At 45.1% G+C, this 18,947-nt stretch overlaps 1 protein-coding gene and 1 long non-coding RNA gene across 7 annotated transcripts in view; one reads left to right on the top strand and one right to left on the bottom strand.

Moving 5' to 3' along the window:
• Positions 1-13,515, bottom strand: part of LOC309865655 (bombesin receptor-activated protein C6orf89 homolog) — a 48,290-nt gene extending 34,775 nt beyond the window's left edge. Inside the window, exons 1-2 of one of the 6 annotated variants that reach the window (XM_082732238.1) lie at positions 13,333-13,414; positions 12,809-13,096 (exon numbers count right to left, since the gene is read on the bottom strand). Coding sequence is in view for 2 of the 6 variants with exons in the window: in XM_082732236.1 (XP_082588362.1) it covers positions 13,333-13,334 (2 nt within the window). In the remaining 4 variants the exon portion in view is untranslated. Of the gene's footprint in view, positions 1-6,211; positions 6,406-12,808; positions 13,125-13,332 lie in introns of those variants that run through there. The other 5 variants (XM_082732236.1, XM_082732239.1, XM_082732237.1 and 2 more) reach the window with 5 other exon arrangements.
• LOC309865656 lies at positions 6,340-12,807 on the top strand. Its single transcript, XR_014312220.1, has 3 exons — positions 6,340-6,468; positions 6,998-7,103; positions 12,078-12,807. It is a non-coding gene; the product is annotated as an uncharacterized lncRNA (long non-coding RNA).
• Positions 13,516-18,947: the final 5,432 nt, after the last annotated feature.

Here is an 18,947-nt window from a genome sequence, read left to right as displayed (position 1 = left end):
ATTTCAAAAAGAAAGTTTCAAAAGCCCATCTAAATATGTCCCAGGGGCGCCTGGGTGGCTCAGTCGTTAAGTGTCTGCCTTCAGCTCAGATCATGATCCCAGGATCCCAGGATTAAGCCCTGCATCAGGCTCCCTGCTCAGCGGAAAGCCTGCTTCTCCTTCTCCCATTCACTCCCCTTGCTGTGTTCCCTCTCTCACTGTATCTCTCTCTGTCAAATAAACAAATAAGTAAATAAATATGTCATAATCTTCAATAGTGGGAACAATATCCCGAGCGATACTAAATTTTCTTTTTTCAGTACCAGGTTCTTTAGTGCTAGCTATGCAGTATGCTAAAACCATTCCTTAGCGTTATGAACAAATTCCATTCTATTTTATCCAGGGATTCCCATTAACTGAAGAAGTTCTACTAAAATGAAAAAAATGCGGCCTTCGGTATAATAAAAACCACTAAAAAAACTCCATCATATTTATTTATTTTTTAAATGTATTTTTTTAAAAGAGTTTATTTATTTATTTGGCAGACAGAGATCACAAGTAGGCAGAGAAGCAGGCTGAGAGTGAGAGGGAAGAGGCTCCCCGCTAAGCAGAGAGCCCCTTGTAGGGCTCGATCCCAGGACCCCGAGATCATGACCTGAGCCGAAGGCAGAGGTTTAACCCACTGAGCCACCCAGGCACCCACAAATACAATATTTAAAGAAAAAATAGTTGATGAATATTAAAACAATGGGATTTAAAAGAGCAGGAATTAAAAATGTAAAAAGTGCTCAAAATGTACAACTGACGGAATAGTTTTTTGCAGTTGTTTTTTTTTTCTTAAGATTTTATTTATTTAAGAAAGAGAGACACAGCGAGAGAGGAAACACAAGCAGTGGGAGTGGGAGAGGGAGAAGCAGGCTTCCTACTAAGCAGGGAGCCCAATACCAGGCTCTAAACGGGATTTCTTTCCAGGACCCTGGGATCACGACCTGAGCTGAAGGCAGCTGCTGAACAACTGAGCCACCCAAGCACACCTACTTTTTTGCAGTTTTATCATCACTTGACTAAGTCCTCTTTCTGGACACCTCTGTCCAGTGAAACTTGATGAGTCTGACACTTTCTTTGCTCACTGAAAATATGTCTCTTCCACTTTTTCCAGCTGCTTATTTTTGAAAAATTGTAAGCCTCCAGAAAAACGGAAATACTACAATAAACACTTGTATATCCTTCCCTTAGACTGACTGTTAACATTTGGCCAAATCTGCTTTATCTGTCTCCTCTCTGCTTTTGCCAGAATCATTTAAAAGTTAGTTGCAACACATCATGAAATCACTTCTAAATGTTTCAGCATGCGTCTCCTCAGAACGAGGACACTGCTCTACTTAATAATAAGCAAAATTATCATACCTACTAAAATAACTCTCTAAGATTAATATCCACACCATAATCAAATTTCTGTAAAAAAAAAAAAAAGGCTATATAGTTTTTTAGAAACCCAAGATCCAATCAACAGTCACAAATCACAACTAGCTGTCGTGACTCTTTGGTCTATTTAATCTAGAACAGATCTTGGCCCCCCTTTTTTTTTTTTTTGTCCTTTATGATAGGAATATATTTGAAGCAGTAACCCCCATCCCATTTTAAAACTTATTTTTACCTGGTCCTATCCTCACCTTCTCTAGTTTCTATTAAAACAACAAACCCTTCCTCTCTAGAATTCCAGTGCTCATGTTCTCCCTCCCTTCTGAGCCAAGTTCCTTTAAAAAAAAATGGGGGGAGGGCATCACTTCACCTTTTTTCTCAGATCTCCATTTGTTTACTAACCTCTTGAAATTATACTGCCCTGCTCACACCAATAATGCTCTCACTCAGGCCACCAAGGGCTCTCTACATGCCAAGTCCAAAGGTTTTGGATGTTTTCTCAACTATCACTTTACCTGACCTCTCTGCAGAACCTGCTGCTATCTATTTTCTCTCTCAAGTGCTCTCAAACCTTGGCATACTTCTCTTTTCTCAGAGACTATGCCCCTGAATGTGGCATTTATCACAGCTGTCCTTGACCTTCTCATACCCGTCTATGGCTTTAACTGCCATCTATTAGTGATTCCAAATCTCTTCTCCAGTCTACAACTTTCCAGAACTCCAGACCCATCCATCTACCTACCTACCAGACACCATGACCGAAATTTCCTACTGTCTCTTATATGTAATGTGTCCAAAACTATTTTCCTCCCTGCAACCCATTTCTCCTACTATATTAGTTTGTAATTAACAGAAACACCAGTTCTCCAGATTTAAAACCTCTTCCGCCTTCCTCATCACCACCAGTGAACCAATCCCTAAATCCTCAATTCCACCCCCTGTATAGTTGCCTTCATCATCTTCCCTTTAGCTCTACATTAATGGCAGTTAAGGCCCTCAATATCTCTCCCATGGACCATCACAAAGATATACTTTATTGCTACACTTCCAGTCCTCTTTCTCCTCTCCAATCCGTCTTCTACTCTCTCCACAAATTATTTTTCTGAAACACAAATTAGTTCATGTTACTCATCTATTTAAAGCAGCTTCCTTGGGGCACCTAGGTGGCTCAGTAGGTTTAAAGCCTCTGCCTTCTGCTCAGGTCATGATCCCAGGGTCCTGGGATCGAGCCCCACACCAGGCTCTCTGCTGGGCAGGGAGCCTGCTTCCCCGCCTCTCTCTCTCTGCCTGCCTCTCTGCCTACTTGTGATCTCTGTCTGTCAAATAAACAAATAAAATCTTTAAAATAAGTAAACAAATAAAGCAACTTCTTTGAGGGGGTTCCTGGGTGGCACAGTTGGTTAAGTGTCTGACTGTTGATTTTGGCTTAGGTCATTTCCTCAGGGTTGTGAGATCAAGATCAAAACCCAAGGCCTAGCATGGAGCCTGCTTAAGATTCTCTCTACCCCTCTCAAATAAACAAACAAACAAAATAAAGCAACTTTCTTGAATCCCCATGACCTGCTATGCAACAGTGTAGACAGTGGGTTAAGAAGGCAAATGGAGTTGGGAAAAGATAATTACTTGATCTTCCATCTACTGTGTAGCCATAGCATTTTATAAAATAAATCTTAATCTATGTATTTATATAGATATATATTTATAAAATAAATCTTAATCTAAGCCTCAGAGTTTTCATTATTTTATAAAATGTTGTTTAGGGACCATAAGATGAATGTAAAACATGTGTCCCAATACCCAAATTTAATACTTAGTAATTGTCATAAGATGAAGCCCAAATTACTTATCATTGGCCCTTTATGACCTGGTCAACTGCTTACCTGTTCAGTCTCATTTCTCATTCCTTCTTCACATGCTTCACTGCCATACCATTTCACATCTTTTTGCTTTTGCACAAGTAATTTCCTCTGCTACAAAGTCTAGCTCCCATAAATTCCCAATGAGTGAACTCCTTATTCCTGCCTTGATTTTTGTCCTTTGAACCTTAAACACACTCAATCACTCTATATTATACCTATTTCCATGTCTCCTCACACTACATTGTTTTTGTTGAAAAGAAAATCTCAGGGGCACCTGGGTAGCTAAGCTGGTTAAGTGTCTGCCTTCAGCTCAGGTCAAGAACTCAGGATCCAAGGATCAAGTCCCACATTGGTAGGGGGTGCCATGCTCAGCAGGGTGTCTGCTTCTCCCTCTCCTTCTGCTCCTCCCCTTGCTCATGCTTTTTCTTTCCCAAATAAGGGAGGATGAAAATCACAGGCCCAAAATGGTGTCCCTTAGGCAAAGTCAGTAAACCAAAACTTAACACCTAATCTAACTGCAGTTTCAAACCCCCCAGAACTTTAACCAGCCAACATGGAATTTCTGGTCAGGGCTAGAAAATTTACTGATAAAACTCTTCCCATTTCCCATAGGTGAATGACCTTGCCAAAAAAACACAAAAATCAAAAAACCCCACAAAGTCTTTATTCTACTCTACCTTTATTTTTTTAAAGATTATTTATTTATATTTCAGATCTTTTTATTTTTACGTATTTATTTCTTTTTAAAGATTTTATTTATTTATTTGACACACAAAGATCACAAGTAGGCAGAGAGGCAGACAGAGAAAGAGGAGGAAGTAGGCTTCCCACTGAGCAGAGAGCCCAATGTGGGGCTAGATCCCAGGACCCTGGGATCATGACCTGAGCTGAAGGCAGAGGCTTTAAGCCACTGAGCCAACCAGGCATCCCTAGATTTTATTTTTTATTTAACAGAGCACGAACACAAGCACGGGGAATCTGGAGAGGGAGAAGCAGGCTCCCCGATAAGCAGGAAGCCCGGAGATTTCGGAGCTTGATCCCAGGACCCTAGGATCATGACCTAAGCAGAAGGCAGACGCTTAACAGACTGAGCCATCAGGCCCGCCCGCTATTTATTTTGAGAGAGAGAGAGAGAGGGAGGGAGGGAGGGAGGGAGAGAGGGAGCGTGCATGCGTGCGTTGTCGGGGGAGGGGGAGGAGTGGGAGAATCTCAAGCAGACTCCCTGCTGAGTGCGGAACCCAACACAGGGATAGATCTCACAACTCTGAGATCATGACCAGAACCAAAATCAAGAGCTGAATGCTTAACCAGCTGAGGCCCCCAGGTGCTCCCTCAATGTTTGAAAACCTTTCCTAGGGGCGCCTGGGTGGTTCAGTGGGTTAAAACCTCTGCCTTTGGCTGGGGTCATGATCCCAGGGTCCTGGGAACGAGCCCCACATCGGGCTCTCTGCTCAGCAGGATCCTGCTTCCCCTCCTTCTCACTGCCTGCTTCTCTGCCTACTTGTGATCCCTGTCTGTCAAATAAATAAATAATCTTTTAAAAAATAAATAAAAACCTTTCCTTTTCTGTACCCCTTAGGAGCTCCCCTCTACTTGCTAGATAGGATGTTGCCTGATTAATGAATTAATAAAGCCAATTATACCTTTAAATTTGCTCATTTGAATTTTTGTTATTTAACACCTGAAAGAAAGAATAATGGAGAAACAGAAGAAACTAAAAACACACATGAAATTCACCTCAGGGACATGAAAACTGATCAATGTCTACTAAGCAAATTTATAGAAAGGACCTAAAGTGATCATTCTTTTCCCAAACTAATTGATCTAATACTTGATTCATTTTACCTTTTATTCTTCTTATTCTTAAAAATACATCAACCTAAGAAGGATTTAGATGAGATTAGGAACCTCCCATTTAGACAATCTGTGGTGTTGTGGGGCAGCTGTAGAGGACTAAGGATTCAAAGTGGGTCTTGAAAGTTGTTTTGGTCCAAAGCAGAAAGACCTAAGAGGGCAAACAGGGTTACTCTTTGGTATGCAAGTTGGACTATGTGAACTTCAGTCAAAACTTCAATGTAGCAAAAGTTGTATTTCCGTTGTTCTTTAGAAAAAAAAGTGTGATAAACTCAAATACACACGTTTATTAAGGGAGAAGATTCCACCATGGGAACAACCAAATGAGCACCCTGAAGAAGTCAGAATAGTAAGTATTCGGGAGTAGGTTCTATTATAAAGTGTACACTTTATATGTACAGATGTGTATATGTACATATGTATACATATATGTATACCTGCATGTATATGTATATGTACAGTGTAAACTGTACACTTTCAATGTACTCACGAATACCAAGGCTGTGCAGGCTCTTAAACATGAAAAGGTGCGCCAACAGGGCTAACGGTCTTAAAACACTACGGAACACGATTTTTGTACTAAAAGGTGATTACAAACAGCTCATCGGGTCAATAAACCAAATCATACAACTTTCTGAAACCCTAGATGCTACTGTTATCACATACCAAGTCCACATTTAAAGAAAATTCCTTAACAACTATTAGAAAAAAATGTTCGGTGGGGGCGGGGGAGGACTACTCCCAATATACACAAAAAAAATCACAAGTCCATCAAAAGGGCAGTGAAATCTAGACTTCAAGGCGCCAATCGTGTTTTGGACACCAACGTGACGCCTGCCAAACAGACCTCACTTTGCTCAGTCTCTCGGAGCCAAAGAAAGAAAAGGTCTTAAAGGAGTCAACCTCGACTTGGGGGGAGGGGGCGGGGGTATGAGGGGAAAGTTGCCGGGGGTGCAGGCAGTCTGCGAAACACCTGAGGCTCAAGAAATGGGTTTGCGCAGGGGCAAGGGGCTGCGCGAGGATGTCACAGACGGGCCCGGCGGCGAGGCTGTCACTGCGCGGCCTCCCCCCTCCCGGCCTCGGGCCCAGTCACTCACATGCGGGGCCCGCGCCCTCTCGGGCTCCTCCTGCCTCGGGGACAGCAGCCGCCCGGCGAGGAGGGTAAGCCGACAACTTCCTGCTTCCGGGCACGCAACCCGGAAGCAACTCCCGCGCCACCGGCGACGCTGCGGACCCTAGGGTAGCTCCTTCTTCACGCCCGGCGCTTCGGTCAGAAACAGAACCCGTGACGTTGCCGAGCGCGCGCGCGAACTCCCGCGATATCTGGAGGGCACTGGCCCCTGCTCCCCCTGGCGTAAGGTTCTTGCCGTGCGGGTTCTTTTTATTGCATGCCAGGGTCTGTCCTCTGGCTGCGCTGATCCCGTTCAACAAGCTTTTATTAAGGCCCCTACTACGTGCCGAGCAGCGTGTTAGGCATTAAGGGGCGGGAGTGGGAGGGTTAGGTAATTAGGAGAGGCAAGTCCTTAAAGCCTCCCGGTGCTCTTCGTCTAAAACAAAGACAAACCCTGTGGCTTCCAACTTTACCGGGCTAGCAGACCAAATGTCATTGTGATGCGTTTGTGTTGCAGTTTCACACGCTGCCTAACTCCCGGGGGCGGGGCGGGGCAGGCGGCCCTGATAGTTCCGGTGGAAAACTTTTAGAGGCAAAATTTCTCCCTCCGCACGGGTAGGAGGAGTCTCTAAAGAGTCGGACGCAACCTCCATTAAAGACGACCTCCTCCACAGCTCTACGCCACAGGATGGAAGTCGTCAAATCACCCTCTCCTCCATCTTGATAGTGTACTATTCTTTAATAAAATGCTTTGTGCTTGGTACATTCCTAGTGTCCTTATTCGAGAGCGGATCCTCATATAGATCTTTGGAGGGGAATCCAAGAACCGAGACTTCCATTGACACAAGACCAGCTTCCATCGGTAACTCCAGCACAAGGTAAGAGTCCTCACTCCGATGGGGCTAGAGGACCCATGTCTGATTTACTTTCTCGGATGTCAGTTCTCACTCACTTTGCAATTTGCTTACTACTGTCTGCATTTCTTCCTTTCCTGCACCTCTTCTGCCATCACTCACTGTGTGACCCTCAGAACCCGAGGACATGCTGTCCCACCTGCTAGTTTCGTCCATCCTCATACTCATTCAGCCTCCTGGACGATCCATCTAACCAGGAGTTCTTTTTCTGTTGCCTCATATCAGACCTCCTCATGGGCCCCCCCACCCCCTTTCTGGAAAGATGGTTTCAATCAATCAACCTCTAAAACTTAAATCCCAGGTGGGTGCATGATTATCACGGTATCGTGTGGGAGTTTATTTCCAATAAGGCAAGGGCAGATCTTTGTACCTACTCAAACTCAAGTTAATACCCTGGGATGAAATCCGTAAATGGAACTACATAGATGTTGAGGGCCAGGGCACATATCCTGGCACTCGGGGAGAGGAGCCATAAAATATACCAATGCCCTCCCTCATGGGCACATCAAATGCGAGGAGGCAGGTAAAGAAACGAGAGGCTATAGTAATATTAATTAAGTAAGTGGGCCTCTCCTAGGGGGACACCCTCGGGGTTGCTCTTCAAAGCAGTGAGGAAAGGGGCACCTGGGTGGCTCAGTGGGTTAAAGCCAGGGTCCTGGGATCGAGCCCCGCATCGGGCTCTCTGCTTAGTGGGGAGCCTGCTTCCCCCTCGCTCTCTCTGCCTACTTGTGATCTCTCTTTCTGTCAAATAAATAAATAAAATCTTTAAAAAAAAAAAAAAAAGGCACGGAAGAAGGCCATCTCCCTTCCAGATACACAACATTCCAATGGGGACATTCTTGGAATATTGTGTCCACTTCTTCTTCTTTGCTATCCCCTTACAGATGGGAAACTGGGAAACTGGTTGTCAAATGTACCCGGAATGCTTCCTTGCTAACTGGAATTCTGACCCCCAAACTTTAAAGAGGAAACCGTTCATCTTTTCTGCATACAGCATGGCCCCAATATAAACGAAGAGATGGGGCAACGGGGCCCCCCAATAGGACAATGGATTATAACACCATCTTACTAGGTGGCTCAATCAGTAAGCATCTGCCTTCGGCTCAGGTCATGATTCCAGGGTCCTGGGATGGAGCTCCACATCAGGCTCCCTGCTCAGCGGGGAGTCTGCTTCTCCTTTTCCCTCTGGCCTTCTCCCCTGCTAATGCTCTCTCTCTTGCTCTCTTAAGAAAAAATCTTTTAACACCATCTTATAGCTAGACCTCTCTTGTAGAGACTAAGGACAGAGGTCTCAGATCCTTTAGATCTAAGACTTCATGTTCCTTAAACAAACCCTAGGCTTTTCAAAACCTGCAATATTGAGCTGTCCTCTTTAGTTCTCCTCACAGACCCAAGCTGTAAGCCCCCTCCCCACCGTCAGAGGAGGTTTCCCAAGCCCCACTGCCCCACCAAACCCTACCATAGCCCAAAAACAATGATCCAGTATCCCCATATCTGGGACCACCAACCCCCTCAGGTCCTAATAAGCCCCTTCCAATTCTGTGTCCCTTCCAGGAAATGGCTGGTCCAACTGGAACCACCATGTGGGTACAAATTCCATTCTCTATGAGTGTTCTCCACCAAATCCAAAAGGACTTGGGAGATTTTTCTGTGGACCCTGACACTTACATATCAGTTTGGCACTAATTTTTGATCTGTCCTGAAGGACACAGTGGTCATTCTCAATCAGACTCTCTCCAAGGCAGACTGAGATGGAACTGGGGAGCCTGCCACCCAATTTGGGGATAAACTTCACAGTTCTGCCAGATACCATGGCAGTGCCAGTCACAGATCCTCGCCGGAACTATGAGACTCTACAAGGACAATGGTCCCGAGACCATCTTACAATCTATCTAACAAATGGAATGAAAAGATGCCAATCAAAGCCAATTAATTATAATCTGGCTCTCATAAACCAGGGAAAGGAAGAAAACACTGCAGCCTTTACGGAAAGACTAAGAGAGACTAACTAAACAAACCAACCTTGATCCCAGTTCTTACAGTTCTTAATGGCCGACTCCTCACTCAGACCATCCCCAATGTAAGGAGGAAACTCCAAAAGTTATCCCTAAGGCGAGACACCCCAAGCTCTGAACTCCTTAAGGTGATCAATTTGGTGTTCTATAGCTGGGACCAGGAGGGAAAAAAAGGGAAAAGAAAAACATAAGGATCAGAGACAGGCTCAATTCCTGGTGGCCTTGCAACAGCAGTCATCACCTTAGGGTCACCCCCCTCAAAAGGGAGACACCAAAAGGAGCCTGCTACCATTGCAAAAAGGGACACTGGAGAGATGAATGTCCCTAAGTCTATAACATGGCCTGTTCTTAATGTCCTCAAATGGGACATTAGAGGAGAGACTGCCACTCAAGTGGGAGAACCAGAGGTTCAGAATCCCTTCTGTCACCACCATCCCCACTAGCTGTCACTCTGAGGAGCCCTAGGGCACCAATAGCCTCCCCAACTCACTGTTTCCATCACTGCAATGGGACTCAGGGGACCCTTGATGTGGCAAGTAGGACAATTAATTTTCTTTTGGACACGGGAGCCACCTACTCTATCTTAACCTCTTTTATGTATAAGCTTTCCTTCAGCTCCTGTCTGGTTATGGGAGTGAATAGCCAACTCACCAAGCTAAAATTCATCTGTTCTTGGGACAGAGCTCTATTCAGTTAGTGCCTTCGAGAGGCTCTATGGGAAAAACAGATCCTACCAAAGCCACACCACTGAAACCCAACCTCCCCACTCCAACCAGAAGATGAAGTCCTAATTAAATCCTGGAAAGATGGATCTCCTGGATCCCAACTAAGTCCTTTATGGAAGGGACCCTCTACTATTCTTTTATTCAGCCCTACCCTATATCAGTCATCAAGGTCCCAGAAACTGCCAGTTGGATCCATCTCTCCCAGTCAAGCCTGCTTTGACCTCTAACGAAGAGGATGACCCTGATGCCTCTGAACATACTCTTCAAAAAGGGGCCATCTCAGATAAGTCCTAAAATCCTCTATTCTGTTATATCCAATACCTTAGTGTGGTCAAAGTTCCTCCAGGGGACTTCTAAGACTATACCCTTAAAGAAATCCATGGGTACCTCTTTGACCACATTCACTTCTTCTGCCTGATAATTCTCACACTGCCCTGGACCACACAAGAATGCAACTTTCTAACCCCTTAGACCCATCACTTACACTATTCAGTGCTATCTCAACACCACCAATTCCTCTTGCTGGATATGTGTGGGACCCCACTTAGCCACTATAATTCCTGTACCTGCTTCATTGTGGGCCACCAACAAGAGCACCACTAGTTCTACTTATACCTGTCTTTGGACACAAACATGGACCTTGTTGCCCCCTGTAAGTGCAAGAAACCTCCAAAGAAAGGTCACAGAACATAGCAGAAAAATCCTAAATGCTCAGAGGCCCCTCCCAATACCTGCTATTGTGGGACTGCTGCATACTCAACTCAAACTTTTTAATATGACCTTCCCAATCTATGTTGGTGCTAGCTCATCATCTGGGACTCCAGTAGGTTCTATTCCCTTTTCTCAGTGCCTTGCATTTCAACCTAACTTCAGCAGGGAAAGTGGGAAAGTGTTTCTGATCACTACTTTAACACTGTTAAAATACCCCACTTTTAACCTTCCCCCAAAATTCACCATCAAGCCCCCCATTGGGTCCACCATGTCTCAATAATGTCAGGGCCATCTATCAGCCCAAGTAATCTCCTTCTTCAACACAACCTACCAACAGCCCTATCTCCCACTGGAAAAACTCCTAGAACATATTCTGGAATCCTCACTGCCAAACCTCTTTTCTGAGGTTTGGCAACCGCCCATCACAACTGTACATCTAGTCATTACCCCTTGCCTGCCTTCATATTGGCTTCAGTCCCCTTTAGGGCCACTGCTGGACATTGGAGAACTCCCTCCGAGGAAGTCCCTTTATTTTCTTTCTTCCCCCTCCCCTCTGAAAGACTTATTTATTTGAGTTGAGGAAGGGAAGAGGAACAGAGGGAGAGAGAATCCCAGGCACCCTATTTCCTATCCTAACCAAGGCTTACCTGCATCCTCAGAAGGGACTCTGTGTAACTCAGACATACATAGCCCTTCCAAATGGATGTAAGGGCATTTGTTCTTTTACCTGGTTGGCTCCAGATGTAACCCTCATAGGAAGTACTCAAAGAGTTTCCCACTCTTTTGTAACTGAAACATCCATATCCAAAGCAGGAAGTCCTTACACTCCTCTTACTAGGGACCCTCCTGGAAACAGCCACAGGATCAGCCACAGGGATCACTAGGACTGTCCTTTCTTCCCAATTCTCTCAAGAATTAGGCAAATCCGGGGCGCCTGGGTGGCTCAATGGGTTAAAGCCTCTGCCTTCGGCTCAGGTCATGATCCCAGGGTCCTGGGATAGAGTCCCGCATCAGACTCTCTCTGCTCAGCAGGGAGCCTGCTTCCCTTCCTCTCTCTCTCTGCCCACCTCTCTGCCTTCTTGTGATCTCTGTCAAATAAATAAATAAATAAATAAATAAAATCTTAAAAAAAAAAAAAAAGAATTAGGCAAATCCATTAAAAAAAGTATGCAAGTCTTGGCAACCTTAGACCACCAACTCAGGGGTAGTCCTCCAAAATCAAAGGGTATTAAATATCCTTGCTTCTGCCCAAGGGGGTATATGTGCATTAGCTTAAGAATAATGTTTTTATGTCAAACAATGGGTTTGTTCAAGAAGTATTAAAAGACTTCCCCATCTCCTATCAGGTACATCCACCGCCTCCTTTCTTTTGGTCTTAGGTCATGGATATTTCCCTTCTTCACAGGACCTCTCCTTTGCATGATCCTTCTTTTGTTTTTTGGACTGTGTCTTCACCTTTTAACGCAGCTCATCTCCTTTCATGTTAGACAGGTCCAACTTCAGCTCTTACTGCAACAAGGGTATCAGCCCCTATCAAGTGAACATCAAAACTACCATAGCCCCTGGACCAGAGTAGTCAAGCCTTCTAAGACCAAGACACAAGCCCCCGCTCCGCCTTAATCTCATACCACTGCCTGATGCCCCAGAGAGCAAAGATTAGGACTCTAATGAAAACATTGCCGTGTTCTGAAGGAAGCAGCTACAGAAGATTGAGTTCGGCCCCCAACTTAAAAGATTTCAGGACCTCGTCTTTGAAGGGGGAATGGCAGAGTAGGCTATTACATACGAGCTGGAGGCAAGGGCAGCAATAAATGGGTTACATTTAGAGACCTGAGGGCAAACATCTTGGTTTTGTGGTTTCCAACTTTCCAGGACTACAAGACCAAGAGCAGCAGGTGCAGAGCTTGTGCTCCGCTGTTCAACTTCTGCCCCAGGGTAACCCCAGAATTTATTATATTACGTTTACATTCAGAATTGCCCCCCCCCCCACCCCGCGTAAGGGAAGACAGCGAAGACGGGTCCAGCAGGAACCTTGTAGGGCAAAAGTTCTCCCTCCCCACCGGTAGGAGGAGTCTCCATTAAAGACTACCTTGTCCTTATGACCCCGCTTACTTAAAAAGGAAAAAAAACTGGTAGCCTCGGGGCAGTTGCCAACCCCAGACTTGCCCACTCCATTCTGAGTGTACTGTCCTTTAATAAACCGCTTTGTGCTTACTACCTTTCTTCTCATTGTCTTTATTCCACACTGCGGATCCTCATGTATTAAATCTCTTGTGGGGAATCCAAGAAGAGGGCCTTCCATTGACACAGGGCAAGCTTCCACCGGTAACAATTACAAAAAGATGTTTCGAAGAGGGGCGAGGAATCTACTCCCAATATACAAGAAAAATCACAAGTCCGTCAAAAGGGCAGTGAAATCTAGACTTCGAGGCGCCAATCGTGTTTTGGACACCAACGTGACGCCTGCCAAACAGGTTCAAGCAGAGTCGACCTCACTTTGCTCAGTCTCCCGGAGCCAAAGAAAGAAAAGGTCTTAAAGGAGTCCACTTCGGCTTGGGGAGGGGGCGGGTGGTATGAGGGGAAAGTTGCCGGGGGGTGCAGGCAGTCTGCGAAACACCTGAGGCTCAAGAAATGGGTTTGCGCAGGGGCAAGGGGCTGCGCGAGGATGTCACAGACGGGCCCGGCGGCGAGGCTGTCACAGCGCGGCCTCCCCACTCCCGGCCTCGGGCCCCACTCACTCACATGCAGGGCCCGCGCCCTCTCGGGCTCCCCCCGCCTCGGGGACAGCGGCCGCCCGGCGAGGAGGATAAGCGGACAATTCCTGCTTCCGGGCACGCAACCCGGAAGCAACTCCCGCGCCACCACGAGGCCGCGCGCCCTAGGGAAGCTCCTTCTTCACGCCCCGCGCTTCCGTCAGAAACAGAACCCGTGACGATGCCGAGCGCGCGCGCGAACTCCCGCGATATCTGAAGGGGACTGGCCCCTGCTCCCCCTGGCGTAAGGTTCTTGCCGTGCGGGTTCTTTACATTGCATGCCAGGGTCTGTCCTCTGGCTGCGCTCAACCAGGGCTTCGCAGCTGCGCTGATCCGGTTCAACAAGCTTTTATTAAGGCCCCTACTACGTGCCGAGCAGCGAGTTAGGCATTAAGGGGCGGGAGTGGGAGGGTTAGGTAATTGGGGGGGCAAGTCTCCGGGAGCTCTTCGTTTAAAACAAAGACAAACAATCACTCAAATTAACACACATTCAGTCCACTCCTGAATATTTATTGATGTTTACTCTGCCAGACATTGCCAAGCGCTTTGTATTCGTGAAATCAATTCAACTACTCTATCATATAAATAGTTTCTGTACGGGCCAAGGTCAGGCCACCCCAGGATGGGGGAATTTAGCATTATGATTATTTTGAACCAAAAGCAATTAGAATCCAGCACTTTTAGGAAAAGCTCTCCACTTTCCCCATCAACTGCCTGCCTGTAGCAAGAAGATAGCTATTAACGCAGATTCCTCTTTACCTGAGAAATTTACAGGATGACTTTTGTTTTTCAAACAACTCCTCTCACCTTCCTGCTAATAGAAGGGGGCCTTTCTCTTCTTTGTAGCCCCAGATCCTTGCCCCTCTCCTTAGGTCAGGTTGTCTCCTATAAGCTTTATGTTGGCTGTCTTTGGAGTATGTGTGTGTGTGTGTGTGTGTGTGTGTGTGTGTGTTCGCGCGCGCGCGTCGTGCATATATGAAACTAAATTTGATTTTCCTCTGTTAATTATATTGCAGGTCAATTTGATTCTTTGTCCAGCTGGAAGAACCTTGAAGTGCAAAGTAAATTCTTCCTTCTTGATGCCCAACAACATTTATCTCATACCAACCAAGCTGTGGTTTATGGAAAGGTTAATTTGCTCAAGATTACACAAAGGGTGTAAGGGTGTTGTGGTCACAATTTGAACCCAGGTTCCTTATTTTGCCCTGTCTTTAGTGCCAAGATCCTAAATGCTTTCTTTTAGAGAGCTGCAATCAAAATGCTACTGAGTCCAGACTGTAAGGACCTATTTAACCAGAGACTTCCATTGAGGTTAAACAACCACCTTGTTTAACCCTTAAACTGTCCCTGCTCCCCTTCCCCCAGGGGACTGACTTAAAAACAAGTCCCAGAAACCAGCTCCAGGTAACAAAGCCCGAATACAAGGGTGAGTCAGGCCAGGTGGAGACTACCGATCAGTGGGGAGATGCATACTCTCTCCCTAGTTACCAAGGAGTATGGGCCCCACCCTTTGGGCACCTTTTGGGCGCCAATTCTGACCAAGGTGATAGGCTGATTCAAATGTCTACTAGGGTAAATTGTAATTCAGTTGGTCACCTAGCATCTCTGTGGGGTTTCCTGTGTGTGTTACAATCTCATTGGCCACCTGTGTGTGGCCAGGCCCGACCGCATGGCCTTTGCCCTTTAAAAGCTAGTCTGTGAAACAGAGAAGGGTCGCCCCTCTCTGTAAGAGGCGCAGCCCTGGCCGGTCAGTATGATTCTTGATGCTTGGTGAGAAATAAATCTTTGCTTAACCTTTGCTTTACATCAGTCTCGCTCCTTTAATCAAGGACCCATTTTGGGGGACATAACAAGATTAATAAAGCTAACTATAAAGGCAGTGTGATACTGATGCAGGGATAGGGAAACTAATTAAGCAGAACAGAGAGACCAAAATGAGAACCACGCATCTATAGACACATGCTTTATGACAGAGAGGTACAACAGAGGAATGAGGAAATGATAATGCTTTCAATAAATAGTTCTGATAAATAAATAAATAGCTTTTGGTCAGTTGTATATCCATATAGGAAAAAATGAAACGTGACTCCAATCTCACACCACACACCAACATAAGTTCTATGAGCATTATCTCTTTACATGAGAAAAGCAAAACAAGAAAACTTTTGAGCAGCTCTATCCAATACCATGGCCATACAAGTGACTACTGAGTACTTAAATGTGGCTAGTCAGAATTGAGATGTTCTGTAAGAGATAAAACACAGTGGACCACATTAAATTTACAAAACCCACCTCTGATCACTAAAAGACACAATTGAGAGAACGAAAAAGATAACCTATAGAATGAAAGAAACCAACAAAGAGCTTGTGTCCAGGATACATAAAGAACTACCAATAAGAAAAAAGACAACTGGACAGCCAAATAGAAGAATGAGCAGAAGATCTGAACACAGAAAGATAATACCACAAAAGAGGACACCTAAATGGCAAATACACGTGTAAAAAAAAAAGTGTTCAACTTCACTAATCATTAGTTGTTAGGGAAATGACTATAAGATCTTATATACGCTCCAAAATTGCTTCAATGGAAATTACTAGCAACAGTGGGTGTTGATGAGGAAGTGGAGCAAAGCAAATCACATGCTGCTGGTAGGGATGTAAATTGCTATAGCCATTTAGGAAAACAGTCTGGTTAACTGTTAATTACAATATACATATAACTTATGGCCCAGCAATTCTACTACGAATATGCTCCAAAAAATTCTCATACAGTGCACCAAGATACATACAAAAATATTCATAGCAGCACCATTTGTCATAGACACAATCTGGAAATATTCCAAATGCCCATTAAGAATAGAATGTATAGGGTGCCTGGGTGGCTCAGTGGGTTAAGCCTCTGCCTTCGGCTCAGGTCATGATCCCAGGGTCCTGCATCGGGCTCTCTGCTCAGCAGGGAGCCTGCTTCCTCCTCCCTCTCTTTGCCTGCCTCTCTGCCTACTTGTGATCTCTGTCTGTCAAATAAAAAAAAAAAAAAAAGAACAGAATGTATAGGGGCGCCTAAGTAGCTCAGTCAGTTGAGTATCTGATTCTTGATCTCAGCTCAGGTCTTGATCTCAGGATCATGAGTTCAAGCCCTGCACTGGGCTCCATGCCGGGCATGGAGCCTACTTAAACAAAATAATAATAATAAAATAAAAGGAATGAAATGTGTAAGGCATGTAGTATATTCGTTCAGCAGAATACTACACAGCCACTGCATACAACATGGTAATAGCTTGCAAAAATGATAAGCAAAAGAAGACAGACACACAAAAAATACTTCATGACTTCATTTATACAAATTTCAAAAACAGAGAAAAATAATCTATGGATTTAGAAAGTGGTTACCTTCATCGGGGAAGGGGTACTGATTGGGAGGGGGAGCTTCTCTGGAGTTGGAAACATTTCTTGATTTAGTGGTGGGTTTACTTCATAATAATTAATTGAACTGTTACACACAGGATCTGTCCATTTTTCTGAATGTATTCAGAATTTAAATTTTTACTTAAAATACTCTGGGGTGTCTCAAATAACAGGTGCTTAAGCATCTGTCCTCACAGCTCAGGTCATGATCTCAGGGTCCTACGATGGAGCCCCACATCAGGCTCCTTGCTCAGCAGAGTCTGTTGCTCCCTCTGCTCCTTCCCACCGCTCAAGCTCTCTCTTTCTCTGAAATAAATAAAATCTTTCTTTAAAGAAAGATTTTATTTATATATTTGACAGAGAGAGACACAGCGAGAGAGGGAACACAAGTAGGAGAGTGGTAGAGGGAGAAGAAGTCTCCCTGCAGAGTGGTGAGCCCGACGTGGGGCTCAATCCCAGACCCTAGGATCATGACCTGAGCCAAAAGAAGACGTTTAATGACTGAGCCACCCAGGCACCCCATCAAATAAATGAAATCTTAAAAATACTCTGGGGAGGGGCGCCTGGGTGGCTCAGTGGATTAAAGCCTCTGCCTTCGGCTCAGGTCATGATCCCAGGGTCCTGCATCGGGCTCTCTGCTCAGCAGAGAGCCTACTTCCCCTTCTCTCTCTGCCTGCCTCTCTGCCTACTTGTGACCTCTATCTGTCAAATAAATAAATACAATCTTAAAAAAAAAATACTCTGGGGAGCCCACAGGCTCAAGAAAGCCCATTTTTTGCTGGCCCCTCCTGCCAGTCTCCATACCACAGCCTGAGCGACAACTTTCAATGTACAAAATCTGATTTTGCCACTTCACATGTCCCTATTGCCTCAGAATCAAGTTCTAAGATCCTCTATGATTCCCTCACACTCAGCTCCAGGATGGCCCAAGAAAAACTCTCTGACTTCCCAAGCTCTTTATAAAGTTTCAGATGTACAAAGAGAACTCTCCTGGCTTCTGGCCAACTCTACCATTTTCCAGATCTCAGCTCAGTTTATCACTCTCAGAAAAATCTCTGACTATGCAAAGCCAGCTCTGGAACAACCAGAGGTCAGGAAGTACCATGTGCTTCTTTATTATAACTCTCATTCCACTCCCTTGTAGCTGTATTTGTCTCTCGTAGGATGTGAGTTCCTTTGGGGCTGCACAATGTCTGTGACTCGTCTTTATTTTCCTCAGTGCATAGTGGCTGGTAGGTGCTCCAGGAAAATATTTAGGGAGAAAAGTGATCTTGGAAGTGGCTGTAAGGATTCAGACATTGGAGGCTGAGAATGGAAATTTCAGGCATTAAGATATGGGAGTAAGAAGATTCAGAGGAGGGAAGATAAGAGAACATCTGGAGAACCTGGAATGTTAATCTGAGTGAGGCCAAGGCTACTTATAGAAGAAGAAACAATGTTTAAAGACCAGCTTGGCATAGCCAGAAAGAACTTGATGCTGACTTTTGATCTGTGGGTGGTGGGGAGCCACTGAAGATTTTTGAGCAGGGTTGTGACATGATCAGAGTTCTATTATGGCCATATAAATCTGAAAGGTGGCACAGGATTAAAAACCAAGATGGGAGAAAGTCTACTTAGAGACAGGAAGGGGAGAGAGGTTTCCAGAAGGACTTGGGACAAAGGCACGGGTGAGGTTTGGGAAGCTTTGCAAGGAAAGGAATGGCCTGAGCAAAGGCCTTGAAATGGGAATGCCCCTGGCACATTTAAGACATGGATGAAATAAGGAACGCCTGAGTGGTATAGTTGGTTAAGACATGGATGAAATGGTAGGAAATCAGGCTGGGGAAGCCATTGAGGGGCCAGTGACCAAGGGCTTTCAAACCCAGGCCAAGTGATTTGGGACTTTATTTTAATAGGCATAGGGAAGCCATTTAACATTTTGTGGCAAAGAAGTGACATACTATAACTTGGGAGGACAGCTTTGGCTGCTGCTGTGTGTGCTTAGGATGGGTTATGGGGGAAAAGCCAAAAGGCAGGGAACCCTACAAGGGGGCTTCTAAAATAATCCTGATGTTAAAGGTCTGAAACATCAGTGGGAGTAGGAAGGAAGGAATATACTTTGAGTTATCTTGGGAAAAAAAAATTGACAGGTCTTGATGATGTATCCTTTATAGGGAGGAGAAAGAGGATGATCTTCAGTTCTCTAGCCCAAAAAGTAAT

The sequence above is a fragment of the Mustela nivalis genome (genome assembly GCF_964662115.1).
Source record: "Mustela nivalis genome assembly, chromosome: 5".
Lineage (NCBI taxonomy): Eukaryota > Metazoa > Chordata > Mammalia > Carnivora > Mustelidae > Mustela > Mustela nivalis.
This window is presented reverse-complemented; position numbering and strand designations above follow the sequence as displayed.